The sequence below is a fragment of the Drosophila innubila genome (assembly GCF_004354385.1).
Source record: "Drosophila innubila isolate TH190305 chromosome 3L unlocalized genomic scaffold, UK_Dinn_1.0 0_D_3L, whole genome shotgun sequence".
Taxonomy (NCBI): Eukaryota; Metazoa; Arthropoda; class Insecta; order Diptera; family Drosophilidae; genus Drosophila; species Drosophila innubila.
Window position 1 is genome coordinate 10775482 of NW_022995376.1, and position 12738 is coordinate 10788219.

Below are 12738 nucleotides of genomic sequence, written 5' to 3' on the forward strand. Positions count from 1 at the left end.
ACAGTCATGGATCAAAGTATTGTGGAATCAAAAGTAAAAGAACTAAATCTATTTAACTAAGAGCTATACAAAATTCAGTGCCCACTTAAGTAGGCACGATGCAGCATATTTTTAAGCTACCTATGTATTATTTTTTTACTAACCTGCCCAACAATAAAATCGGATGATCGGCCGTTCAAAAAGGGTTTCAAAACAATTGTATGGGAATTGCTTACCGTATTAATATTAAGATTTTTTATATTATATACTTTAATATATCTAGCCTAAATTAGCATATATTAAAGGAACAGTTTTGGTGGCTTCAATTTAAATATTAATAAACAAAACATTTAATTAAAATAATCACACAATAATTATTTTTATAACTATGGATATACAAAAACCATCAAAACTTTCAGATTTTTATAAAAAAATTAAGTTTTTTTGTTACATCAAGGCATCGATTTTTAAACTCGATTCTTTTGAATCAGATGTAAGAATTTATTTCTTGTAGTAGGCATTGACTTTTAGGCTTAGTTCTTTAGAACAACCGTGTCGGTTACAGTTCAGTTTCTTGCCTCGGCCAAAATTACAACTTAAAATTTTTAGTAACAAAATTTACGATTTTATTCTCTGCTACACCGCACAAAATCGAAATCGCAAAAAAAATAATAATAAAAAATAAAGTCATTCAGCGTTTCGCAAAATGGCAGCGGACCGGAGCTTAATATACATGTTTGAATTTGTGGTTGATGACTTGCTGATAACGAAACAGAACTTGTGCGCGCCGGAGGAATATCCGACCTGTGTTGAGATCACATTTCGCTCAAGCGTTTTCGTCAGCGTCTGCGATCGCGAGTACGGATCATGTGTGAATCCAAATCAGCCGAAATGTGGCAAGTGTTGCATATTTGCGCTGGAGTCGCCGGTCACCGATAAGGATCGCCTATTGATCCATGTGTATAAGAAGCGAACGAATCGCTGCAAGTTTCTTATTGGTTTAACTGAACTGCCGTTGAAGCCAATATTCGATCGCGTCAAGGAATCCTTTGATATTGAGAATCCCAATTGGGAAAAGATATGGAAAGAGCAACTGCAGATGTTGCCAAGAATGAAGGGACAAAACAAGGATGTTATGGATAATTGCGCTTGCTACGATCCCGGAAATGAGAGACGCGAGCAATTGTGTCCCACATCCGAGTTAACCAAGCGTCTGCTGCCACTCTTCAATCTTTGCAAGCAACAGACCGGCAACATGGTCCTCATCATGCGATTGCTTTGCAATGGACCGGCTATTGTGTCTACCTTCTCACTCAATCGCCCAGTCTGCTCCCGTAATCCAAAGTGCCCGGATCCCTGTTGTCCGCCACCACCATGTCCACAGCCCTGCCCACCCTGTCCATCTTGTGGCCCGTGCGAGCCTTGCCCAGGAGATCCCTGTTGTGGCGGCAACACCAGCGCCACAGGTGGTCCTATGGACACTGGCAAGAAGTGTCGTGGTGGTTGTCAACCCTGCCCACTTCCACAGTGCACCATGCCTGATCCTTGCGCTAAAGATGATGCAAATAAATTGCCGAAATGCTTGCGCTATTTCAGCTGCAACCTGGACAAATTGTGCCCCTGTGAATATTGTGAGGATGAGTTTGATCGTGGTAAGTTTGCTTTAAAAATAATTTACGAATACCAAACTTTGGGGGAAAAAATAGGTTCACAAAACTAGCCTAATAGTAATTGAAAAAATTTAATTAGGAAATTTAAATTATGAAAAATTCATAAATTGCGACGACAAATATTAGGACAAGACGACTTGCTGAATATTTTATTAAAAATCTTTAGAATTTATTCTCTTGCTTTATCTTTTTTTGAGGTACCTATTACTGATACTAATTTATTCCGATTTTCTTTATCTACCCATAGAGTGTCCCACTGTGCCCTCAAAGCGTTGCAAGTCGGTCATTGAGCAGCGCCTAGAACCTTGTGGTCCCTGTGGTGGCGTGCCTGCTTATCCACGTTGGGTACAGGACAAGAAGGCTAAGGAGCAGGCGGATACGAAAGCCGAAAAGAAGCAACAGGAAAAGGAAAAGAAGGAAGGCAAGGAAGGTAAAGAAGGCAAGGGTGGCAAGAAACGTCAAGCGGGCGGCAGCTGTTTCTGTGAAACATCCAATTTAACCCCCTCGGAAGAATATGCCGATCCCTGCGGTCATTGCTGTCCCGAATACGCGAGTTGTTGCGACCTAGGTGAGTGCATTTCCAGCTAAACAATACCCTGTAATAATTTATCATCTTGAACAGCACGCAATCGAGCTATACGGAAATTGCGCCATTTAATGGTTAAATACAATATCCAAGTTGACTAACGCGATCCGTACTCAAGTCCAATTTACATGATCATATAACGCATATTCAAACTGGCCAATAAGTAGAGGAGAAAGAACTAAAAAGGGCCAAGATGGAACAATCTATATTTAAGTGACCAAAAGGTTGAAATACTCCTATTTGAAATAGTTCTAAAAAGTGATATACTTTATTCAATTTTAGTGATCGACGATTGTGACGAGTGTGAAGAGTGTTGTCGTTTCCAAATGCCAATGCGATTGCGTCTGCAGTTTGTGTTTTGATTAATCAACGTGTTGAGATCCCTATCCAGGACCACAAGAGAATGACAACGAACAGGAAAAGATGTCGAGAGGGGATTGTAAAGTTGTGGGAAGTTGGCATCCGATCTACGACCGTGAATATTGTCAGCCTGGAGGATTGCGATTACAATAAATACCTTAACAATATGCTGCAGCGCAGCGTTTTGGCCAACTTATCTGCATTTGTTTTGGTCTTTGCTATTGTTCTTTTTAGTTCTTTTCTTTTACTTGCAACAAATTCTCCAATTTTCAATATGAAATAACCAAGCTAACCGTTTTTAATGAAAATCCATTGCTAAGTATTTGCGTTTTTATTCTTAGTATCGATACGCAAGGTAGATTATAAATGGAGTGATTATATATATAGATCAATGCTATTAAACTTGTAAAAAGTGGTCTATGACAAACATTTCTTATTAAAAAGTTCTCCTTTAATACAAATTAAGTGCATTAAGTCAAATATTTTAAAGATTATTAAGATTAGTTCAACTGCAAACATTTTTATGATTAGGCTCATAGAACAACCATTGTTTTCCATATCTTTATCCTTGGGAATTTTTAAGACACATACAGAACATATAATCTGATATATTCGTAGTTTTGGTTAAAATTCATGCCTCAGCTGGCTATAGAATATCTGCCAGTCAAAATGCACTAATTATTTTCGTATATCAGATATATAGTCACTCACATTTCAATCTCAAAAAATAACAGAACAAAATTTCAGTATCTAGTTAAAAAGGGTTTTTGAAATTTTATTGTTTTGATCTTGTAAAGTATTTAGGTTCAGCTGGTAAATCGCAATGAGTGTTGTTCCACATTTACTTTATATGTTTGAGTTCGTGGTTGATGATCTTGTGATCACCCAACAGAATTATTGTGCTCCGGAAGAGTATCCAATTTGTGTGGAGATCATCTTCCGCAATAGCGTATACGTGAATATATGCGACCGCGATTATGGAGATCGGATAAATCCTACGCGTCCCAAGAGCGGCAAACGCTGCATATTCGCCTTGGAATCGCCAGTCACAAAGGATGATCGATTATTAGTCTATGTCTATAAGAAGCGATCGAAGTGCTGCAAATTTTTAGTCGGATTAATGGAGGTTGAAATAAAGTTTCTTTTCGATCGCGTTAAGAAAAGTTTTGATATGGGAAACATTAACTGGAATAAACAATGGCAGGATCAACTGGCAGATATGCCCAAAATGAAGAATTCAAGCTATGTGATGGACAGATGTGATTGCTATGATTCTGGTTATGAGCGTCGCGAGCAGTTGAATCCCTTATCGGAGGTATCAAAGCAAATGATCCCTCTCTTTAATCTCTGCAACCGGCAAACCGGCAACATTGTGCTTCTAATGCGTCTGTCCTGCCATGGACCGACTGTTGTGTCTGCTTTTTGGAAACAGGGTAACCAATATGTGCCCCAGCCACCAACAAAACAGCCACAGAACCGTCCGTCCTTTCTTCACGAAGAAGATGTCGATATAAAAAGACAAACAAAATGCTATCGATTCTTTGCCTGCAACAAGGATAAGCTCTGTCCCAGCGACTTTTGTGAGGATGAATTTGATCGCAGTAAGTTCAATCTTTCATGGCAACTATCGATTCTTAATCATTAACTATCTGATCCCAGGCTGTCCCACTATAAAGCGTAAGCGTCGATCGAAGAAGGGCAATAAGAAGGTTAAAAATAATTGCATCTGTTCGGAAACTCGGGCTATTCTACCTACACTCGATGGTGTGGAGCAACTGGAAGTTCAGGCGACTGAGTGCGTAGAAGATCTGGAGATGTGAGTCACTCAAGCTGGGATGGTCAAGTGTGTGTTGAATAAATTCAATTTGAATTAATTGGTATTATTGATATATAGTAGTTATCTCTCAACAGACAATTAAATAATGTTAAAACAAAACAAACGCTGAAGTTTTTTATTTAAATTTGAAATATTTCCTAATTTTTATTTAAACTAATTCTTTTCATACCCTTAAAACTGTCATTACTTTGCCAAAACTTGACCGATTTTCATTCTGCATCAAAATATTGTTTAATCAAAACATTTGATTTTTTCCCTATCACTGTCTATTTTATCCGTACTTTCCCTTGAGTTACCCATTGACCCTTACACAAAAACTTCCAACCCTCATAACTTTGAAAAAACTTGACCGATTTTCATACGGAATACCATTTTGATCATTATTTGGCCTCTACTTTGATTCTGCATCAAAATATTGTTTAATCAAAAAATTTGATTTTTTTCCCTATCACTGTCTATTTTATCCGTACTTTTCCTTGACTTACCCATTGACCCTTACACAAAAACTTCCGACCCTCATAACTTTGCCAAAACTTGACCGATTTTCATACGGAATACCATTTGGATCATTATTTGGCCCCTACTTTGATTCTGCATCAAAATATTGTTTAATCAAAAAATTTGATTTTTTTCCCTATCACTGTCTATTTTATCCGTACTTTTCCTTGACTTACCCATTGACCTTACACAAAACTTCCGACCTCATAACTTTGCCAAAACTTGACCGATTTTCATACGGAATACCATTTGGATCATTATTTGGCCCCTACTTTGATTCTGCATCAAAATATTGTTTAATCAAAAAATTTGATTTTTTTCCCTATCACTGTCTATTTTATCCGTACTTTCCCTTGACTTACCCATTGACCCTTACACAAAAACTTCTAACCTTCATAACTTTTCCAAAACTTGACCGATTTTCATACGGAATACCATTTTGATCATTATTTGGCCTCTACTTTGATTCTGCATCAAAATATTGTTTAATAAAAAAATTTGATTTTTTTCCCTATCACTGTCTATTTTATCCGTACTTTTCCTTGACTTACCCATTGACCCTTACACAAAAACTTCTAACCCTCATAACTTTGCCAAAAGTTGACCGATTTTCATACGGAATACCATTTTGATCATTATTTGGCCTCTACTTTGATTCTGCATCAAAATATTGTTTAATCAAAAAATTTGATTTTTTCCCCTATCACTGTCTATTTTATCCGTACTTTTCCTTGACTTACCCATTGACCCTTACACAAAAACTTCTAACCCTCATAACTTTGCCAAAACTTGACCGATTTTCATACGGAATACCATTTTGATCATTATTTGGCCTCTACTTTGATTCTGCATCAAAATATTGTTTAATCAAAAAATTTGATTTTTTTCCCTATCACTGTCTATTTTATCCGTACTTTCCCTTGACTTACCCATTGACCCTTACACAAAAACTTCTAACCCTCATAACTTTGCCAAAACTTGACCGATTTTCATACGGAATACCATTTTGATCATTATTTGGCCTCTACTTTGATTCTGCATCAAAATATTGTTTAATCAAAAAATTTGATTTTTTTCCCTATCACTGTCTATTTTATCCGTACTTTTCCTTGACTTACCCATTGACCCTTACAAAAACTTCTAACCTCATAACTTTGCTAAAACTTGACCGATTTTCATACGGAATACCATTTTGATCATTATTTGGCCTCTACTTTGATTCTGCATCAAAATATTGTTTAATCAAAAAATTTGATTTTTTCCCTATCACTGTCTATTTTATCCGTACTTTCCCTTGACTTACCCATTGACCCTTACATAAAAACTTTTAACCCTCATAACTTTGCCAAAACTTGACCGATTTTCATACGGAATACCATTTTGATCATTATTTGGCCTCTACTTTGATTCTGCATCAAAATATTGTTTAATCAAAAAATTTGATTTTTTTCCCTATCACTGTCTATTTTATCCGTACTTTTCCTTAACTTACCGATTGACCCTTACACAAAAACTTCTAACCCTCATAACTTTGCCAAAACTTGACCGATTTTCATACGGAAGTCCATTTTGATCATTATTTGGCCTCTACTTTGATTCTGCATCAAAATATTGTTTAATCAAAAAATTTGATTTTTTTCCCTATCACTGTCTATTTTATCCGTACTTTCCTTGACTTACCCATTGACCTTACACAAAACTTCTAACCTCATAACTTTGCCAAAACTTGACCGATTTTCATACGGAATACCATTTTGATCATTATTTGGCCTCTACTTTGATTCTGCATCAAAATATTGTTTAATAAAAAATTTGATTTTTTTCCCTATCACTGTCTATTTTATCCGTACTTTTCCTTGACTTACCCATTGACCCTTACACAAAAACTTCTAACCCTCATAACTTTGCCAAAACTTGACCGATTTTCATACGGAATACCATTTTGATCATTATTTGGCCTCTACTTTGATTCTGCATCAAAATATTGTTTAATCAAAATATTTGATTTTTTTCCCTATCACTGTCTATTTTATCCGTACTTCCCTTGACTTACCCATTGACCCTTACACAAAAACTTCCAACCCTCATAACTTTGCCAAAACTTGACCGATTTTCATACGGAATACCATTTTGATCATTATTTGGCCTCTACTTTGATTCTGCATCAAAATATTGTTTAATAAAAAAATTTGATTTTTTTCCTATCACTGTCTATTTTATCCGTACTTCCCTTGACTTACCCATTGACCCTTACACAAAAACTTCCAACCCTCATAACTTTGCCAAAACTTGACCCATTTTCATACGGAATACCATTTTGATCATTATTTGGCCTCTACTTTGATTCTGCATCAAAATATTGTTTAATCAAAAAATTTGATTTTTTCCCCTATCACTGTCTATTTTATCCGTACTTTTCCTAAACTTACCCATTGACCCATACACAAAAACTTCTAACCCTCATAACTTTGCCAAAACTTGACCGATTTTCATACGGAATACCATTTTGATCATTATTTTGCCTCTTCTTTGATTCTGCATCAAAATATTGTTTAATCAAAAAATTTGATTTTTTTCCCTATCACTGTCTATTTTATCCGTACTTTCCTTGACTTACCCATTGACCTTACACAAAACTTCTAACCTCATAACTTTGCCAAAAGTTGACTGATTTTCATACGGAATACCATTTTGATCATTATTTGGCCTCTACTTTGATTCTGCATCAAAATATTGTTTAATCAAAAATTTGATTTTTTCCTATCACTGTCTATTTTATCCGTACTTTTCCTTGACTTACCCATTGACTTACAAAACTTCTAACCCTCATAACTTTGCCAAAACTTGACCGATTTTCATACGGAATACCATTTGATCATTATTTGACCTCTACTTTGATTCTGCATCAAAATATTGTTTAATCAAAAAATTTGATTTTTTTCCCTATCACTGTCTATTTTATCCGTACTTTCCCTTGACTTACCCATTGACCCTTACACAAAAACTTCCAACCCTCATAACTTTGCCAAAACTTGACCGATTTTCATACGGAATACCATTTTGATCATTATTTGGCCTCTACTTTTATTCTGCATCAAAATATTGTTTAATCAAAAAATTTGATTTTTTTCCCTCATCACTGTCTATTTTATCCGTACTTTCCCTTGACTTACCCATTGACCCTTACACAAAAACTTCCAACCCTCATAACTTTGCCAAAACTTGACCGATTTTCATACGGAATACCATTTTGATCATTATTTGGCCTCTACTTTGATTCTGCATCAAAATATTGTTTAATCAAAAAACTTGATTTTTTCCCCTATCACTGTCTATTTTATCCGTACTTTTCCTTGACTTACCCATTGACCCTTACACAAAAACTTCTAACCCTCATAACTTTGCCAAAACTTGACCGATTTTCATACGGAATACCATTTTGATCATTATTTGGCCTCTACTTTGATTCTGCATCAAAATATTGTTTAATCAAAAAATTTGATTTTTTTCCCTCATCACTGTCTATTTTATCCGTACTTTCCTTGACTTACCCATTGACCTTACACAAAACTTCTAACCTCATAACTTTGCCAAAACTTGACCGATTTTCATACGGAATACCATTTTGATCATTATTTGGCCTCTACTTTGATTCTGCATCGAAATATTGTTTAATCAAAAATTTGATTTTTCCCTATCACTGTCTATTTTATCCGTACTTTTCTTGACTTACCCATTGACCTACACAAAACTTCTAACCCTCATAACTTTGCCAAAACTTGACCGATTTTCATACGGAATACCATTTTGATCATTATTTGGCCTCTACTTTGATTCTGCATCAAAATATTGTTTAATCAAAAAATTTGATTTTTTTTCCTATCACTGTCTATTTTATCCGTTCTTTTCATTGACTTACCCATTGACCCTTACACAAAAACTTCTAACCCTCATAACTTTGCCAAAACTTGACCGATTTTCATACGGAATACCATTTTGATCATTATTTGGCCTCTACTTTGATTCTGCATCAAAATATTGTTTAATCAAAATATTTAATTTTTTTTCCTATCACTGTCTATTTTATCCGTACTTTTCCTTGACTTACCCATTGACCTTACACAAAACTTCCGACCTCATAACTTTGCCAAAACTTGACCGATTTTCATACGGAATACCATTTTGATCATTATTTGGCCTCTTCTTTGATTCTGCATCAAAATATTGTTTAATCAAAAATTTGATTTTTTTCCTATCACTGTCTATTTTATCCGTTCTTTTCATTGACTTACCCATTGACCCTTACACAAAAACTTCTAACCCTCATAACTTTGCCAAAACTTGACCGATTTTCATACGGAATACCATTTTGATCATTATTTGGCCTCTACTTTGATTCTGCATCAAAATATTGTTTAATCAAAATATTTAATTTTTTTTCCTATCACTGTCTATTTTATCCGTACTTTTCCTTGACTTACCCATTGACCCTTACACAAAAACTTCCGACCCTCATAACTTTGCCAAAGCTTGACCGATTTTCATACGGAATACCATTTTGATCATTATTTGGCCTCTACTTTGATTCTGCATCAAAATATTGTTTGATCAAAAAATTTGATTTTTTTTCCCTATCACTGTCTATTTTGTCCGTACTTTCCCTTGACCCTTACACAAAATCTTCCAACCTTTATAACTTTGCCAAAACTTGACCGATTTTCATACGGAATACCGTTTTGATCATTATTTGGCCTCCAATTTGATTCCGTATAAAAATTTTATTTATTTAGAAAATTCTAATTTCGATCACTGTCAAATTACTTCGGATATATTGCGGACATTGCCGTACTTTTCCCTTAATTTAACAATATAAAAGCTAATGTAATTTAAAATTTAATAAAATGCCTAATCAATTTTATTCATTAGGCGCCATTTTGTATTAAAAATTTAAAAGATTAGAAGCAAAGCAATCCTTGAAAAGATTGTATACGAACATAAATCAAAATTTTAGTTATTTCAACGCTTCAACAGTCAGAACAAAATTATCCAGGGTAAAGTTTTTTATTTTATTCTCATTAATCGTTTAGCAAATTTCCACGACAAAACAGAAAAGAAGAAAATTATTTCGTTATTTCATTATTCGATTTTGAGCTCTTTGAAATTGTTCTTAGACTGTTTTTCCTGGTAAACCAACCCATTGCTTCATGGACACATCTCCAGGAGGTGGGGCGGTTTCCGAAGCAATTTGTTGATTTTTTTTTTAAATTTCAATGGACTTTTTCTGGTAAATAATTAACTAATTTTTTTTAATTTCTTGTTGATTTGCAGCAAGCAATACGAGCTATAAGGAAATTGCGCCATTTGCTGGCCAAGTGCAATATCCAAATTGAATAATTCAAACATCATATCCAAATTAAATTTTGAGCTCATACACGACAACTTAAAACATATTCGAATATAATGGCTAAGAAGAAGAAGGGTAAGAAGGGCAAAAAGGGCAAGAAGGACCCATGTGCAATTAATGTCACAGATCAAATGATAAGACCAATGATGCCAACTGGTGAGTCATCAATTAACTTCACTCTGAATACTTGTATAGATTCATTAAATTCATACAACAGCTGAAACATGCAATGAGTGTTGTCAGTGTCAATGCGAATGCGATTGCAGTCCGGAGATACAGCCGTGCTTTATACAGCCAACACGTCCAGATCCGGGTCCGGATGCTTATGATGAATTTGAAGCCTGCCTCAATGGTAGTGGACTAACTATACGCGTCTTAAAGAACACACACAAGGTGGAGAGTGTCAATGATGGTGCCGGCTCGAATTTGGGTGCCGACGATGATCCCGTCTATCGGCAGAGTCTCGACGATTGTCCGTCCAACAATTGTCTCAATGATTTGCTGCAGCGCAGCGACTTTGCCCGCAAACATATCCAGCGTCGCACCTGCGGTAGCATTGTGAATCATCCAAAGATACCAAAGATCCGAGCCAATATTAAGTATTCGGGTAATGATACCTGCGAGGCGGATGATTACTATGTGCCCTTCTCCAAGATCAAGGAGGCATGCGAGAATGCCCAAGCCAAGGTCGATTGTTATAGATCGCAGGTCTGTGATCGGAATGAGGCCAAAGTCGATTGCTATCGCCGTCGTTTATGTGGTGGCGGTGCTCCAGTGATTCCAGCGGTGCCACCCACAAAGAATCAACGCAATTGTTGCATGCAAGTGGAGGCGAAGGACATTAAGGATACCATGAAGGGCGTCAACTTGGACACCAGACAGAAGGGCATCGAGGTGAGTGCGGTAACTCCGTAAAGTTGCTTCTGTTGCCCCATGCCACATGCCACATTTGTGGCACGTTTCGGAATGCGGAATCCAAGTCAAACGGTCCATGACTTGCCCCACAGACATTGTGGTGCATTGTGGTTGCTTTCAATTGCTGCTGCAAAACTGTTGTTGCATAAGCATGCACATGCACCAATTGTGGCAACAAATGTGTGGCAACCACAATTCGTATTCGTACTCGTAGCTTTCTACATGCCATTTATATTATACAAATGCAGAGAGTCTTATAAGTTTGTCAAAAGATCTGTAACGCATCAATTAAGGTGATCCCAATATAGAAATATACTCAGGACGACCAGATGAGTGAATATAGTCAAGTTCTTCTATTTCTATGCAAACTAGTCTCTCAGGACTTGGGAAAGATAGGTCGAAAAGCAATCCATAGTATGAACAACTTTTATTTTTTAAGATATCTAAAGCCAACTAACAAACATCGGTCGTAAATCAACCTTTATTCTGGAAAACCTTTTGTTTTTTTAAGATATCTCACAGAAAATACATTTTTGATATCATATATCAGCTGACTAATTTTGATTTAAATCAGACCACAATATCATAAAGCTGCCATATGAATACATTTAGTTTTTAAGGGTATAAAATCTTCGATGTACAGAATTTAACCAATTCTTCTCAATTTTTTTGTTATCCATTCACAGGTTTGTTACAAAACGTGCGATGAGACGGACAGCGATGTGTTCCTCGTTAAGCTGGGCAGCAAATCGAAATCCCAGCACAAGAAGAACACCATTGAGATCGAGCTGCGCACACCAAAGCAGCCGGTTACATTGCCCATAAGTAAGGTAACCACTGAGACATATGTCACGGAAGCTCTGCTCGATGCCGCCAAGGGGGGCAAGGGTAAAAAGAAGGGCAAAGGCAAGAAGGGCAAGGGCAAAGGCAAAAAGAAAAAGTAAATAGCCATGTCCAAGGAACCAGAGAATCCTGAATAGTTCAACGGAGAAGACTATTAATCTTCCTAAAGAATTTTACCCTGCTATGCAAAATCTATATCCATATTATATGTATATAGTAACTCTTGACATAACACAAATTCTTCACAATATGGATAGGAAACTTTCTTTTGGTCATTTAGTAGTTTCAACGAAATGAACAAAATTTAAACGCCATACAATAATAAATATTATGTTTCGGATAATGCAAAATTTGTGTATTAATGAAAACTTCACTAAGGTAGAATAGCAAAAATATATTTACATATTATTTAATAAATACACAAATTAAGGAATGCAGTTTTATATATCACAGCTATAAAATATTTAGTCGTAGTTCATAAATATAATATATTAACTTGGCTTAGATTAACATCAGCTTATGGTATAGTTAGTTATAGGCTTTTAATGAACTGCACTGAGCTCTTTAAAGGGCAAAAGATCGTTCGATTTCAGGTTCCTAGTCGGTTTCATGTAATACGACCAGGGGGCAAGAACCGCGCCCCATT

The 12738-nt window shown here is 35.9% G+C and overlaps 3 protein-coding genes across 6 annotated transcripts; all 3 read left to right on the plus strand.

Annotated features, from left to right (window-relative positions):
• The first annotated feature begins 474 nt into the window (after positions 1–474).
• Positions 475–2868, plus strand: LOC117786814. Of its 2 annotated transcripts, XR_004617647.1 has the most exons (4): positions 475–1631; positions 1897–2217; positions 2272–2459; positions 2518–2868. XR_004617647.1 is itself a non-coding variant. In XM_034625218.1 (2 exons), the coding sequence occupies exons 1-2, from the start codon at positions 686–688 to the stop codon at positions 2235–2237; spliced, it is 1287 nt and encodes a 428-aa protein (XP_034481109.1). In that variant the 5' UTR covers positions 475–685. The 2 variants fall into 2 exon arrangements, 1 of the variants encoding a protein (XP_034481109.1); XM_034625218.1 differs by lacking the exons at positions 2272–2459; positions 2518–2868 and having other exon boundaries at positions 1897–2237.
• Positions 2869–3286: 418 nt separating this feature from the next.
• On the plus strand, positions 3287–4535 carry LOC117786839. Its single transcript, XM_034625249.1, has 2 exons — positions 3287–4196; positions 4255–4535. The coding sequence occupies exons 1-2, from the start codon at positions 3419–3421 to the stop codon at positions 4413–4415; spliced, it is 939 nt and encodes a 312-aa protein (XP_034481140.1). The 5' UTR covers positions 3287–3418; the 3' UTR covers positions 4416–4535.
• Positions 4536–9901: 5366 nt separating this feature from the next.
• LOC117786829 lies at positions 9902–12442 on the plus strand. 3 transcript variants are annotated; one of them, XM_034625239.1, is made up of 4 exons: positions 9902–9981; positions 10259–10490; positions 10552–11228; positions 11936–12442. In XM_034625239.1, exons 2-4 carry the CDS (start codon positions 10391–10393, stop codon positions 12191–12193), a joined length of 1035 nt encoding a protein of 344 aa, XP_034481130.1. In that variant the 5' UTR covers positions 9902–9981; positions 10259–10390; the 3' UTR covers positions 12194–12442. The 3 variants fall into 3 exon arrangements, with proteins under 3 accessions (XP_034481130.1, XP_034481128.1, XP_034481129.1); XM_034625237.1 differs by having other exon boundaries at positions 10259–10486; positions 10545–11228; XM_034625238.1 differs by lacking the exon at positions 9902–9981 and adding an exon at positions 10048–10153 and having other exon boundaries at positions 10259–10486; positions 10545–11228.
• The last annotated feature ends 296 nt before the right edge of the window (positions 12443–12738 follow it).

What these genes read in the sequence shown, in the direction of transcription:
- LOC117786829 (XM_034625237.1), top strand. Translation starts at nt 10,391, where the DNA reads ATGGCTAAGAAGAAGAAGGGTAAGAAGGGCAAAAAGGGCAAGAAGGAC. An exon ending in TGATAAGACCAATGATGCCA is followed by an intron (nt 10,487 to 10,544) that starts ACTGGTGAGTCA and finishes CATTAAATTCAT; the next exon opens with ACAACAGCTGAAACATGCAA. An exon ending in CCAGACAGAAGGGCATCGAG is followed by an intron (nt 11,229 to 11,935) that starts GTGAGTGCGGTA and finishes ATCCATTCACAG; the next exon opens with GTTTGTTACAAAACGTGCGA.
- LOC117786814 (XM_034625218.1), top strand. Translation starts at nt 686, where the DNA reads ATGGCAGCGGACCGGAGCTTAATATACATGTTTGAATTTGTGGTTGAT. An exon ending in TGAGGATGAGTTTGATCGTG is followed by an intron (nt 1,632 to 1,896) that starts GTAAGTTTGCTT and finishes ATCTACCCATAG; the next exon opens with AGTGTCCCACTGTGCCCTCA.
- LOC117786839 (XM_034625249.1), top strand. Translation starts at nt 3,419, where the DNA reads ATGAGTGTTGTTCCACATTTACTTTATATGTTTGAGTTCGTGGTTGAT. An exon ending in TGAGGATGAATTTGATCGCA is followed by an intron (nt 4,197 to 4,254) that starts GTAAGTTCAATC and finishes ATCTGATCCCAG; the next exon opens with GCTGTCCCACTATAAAGCGT.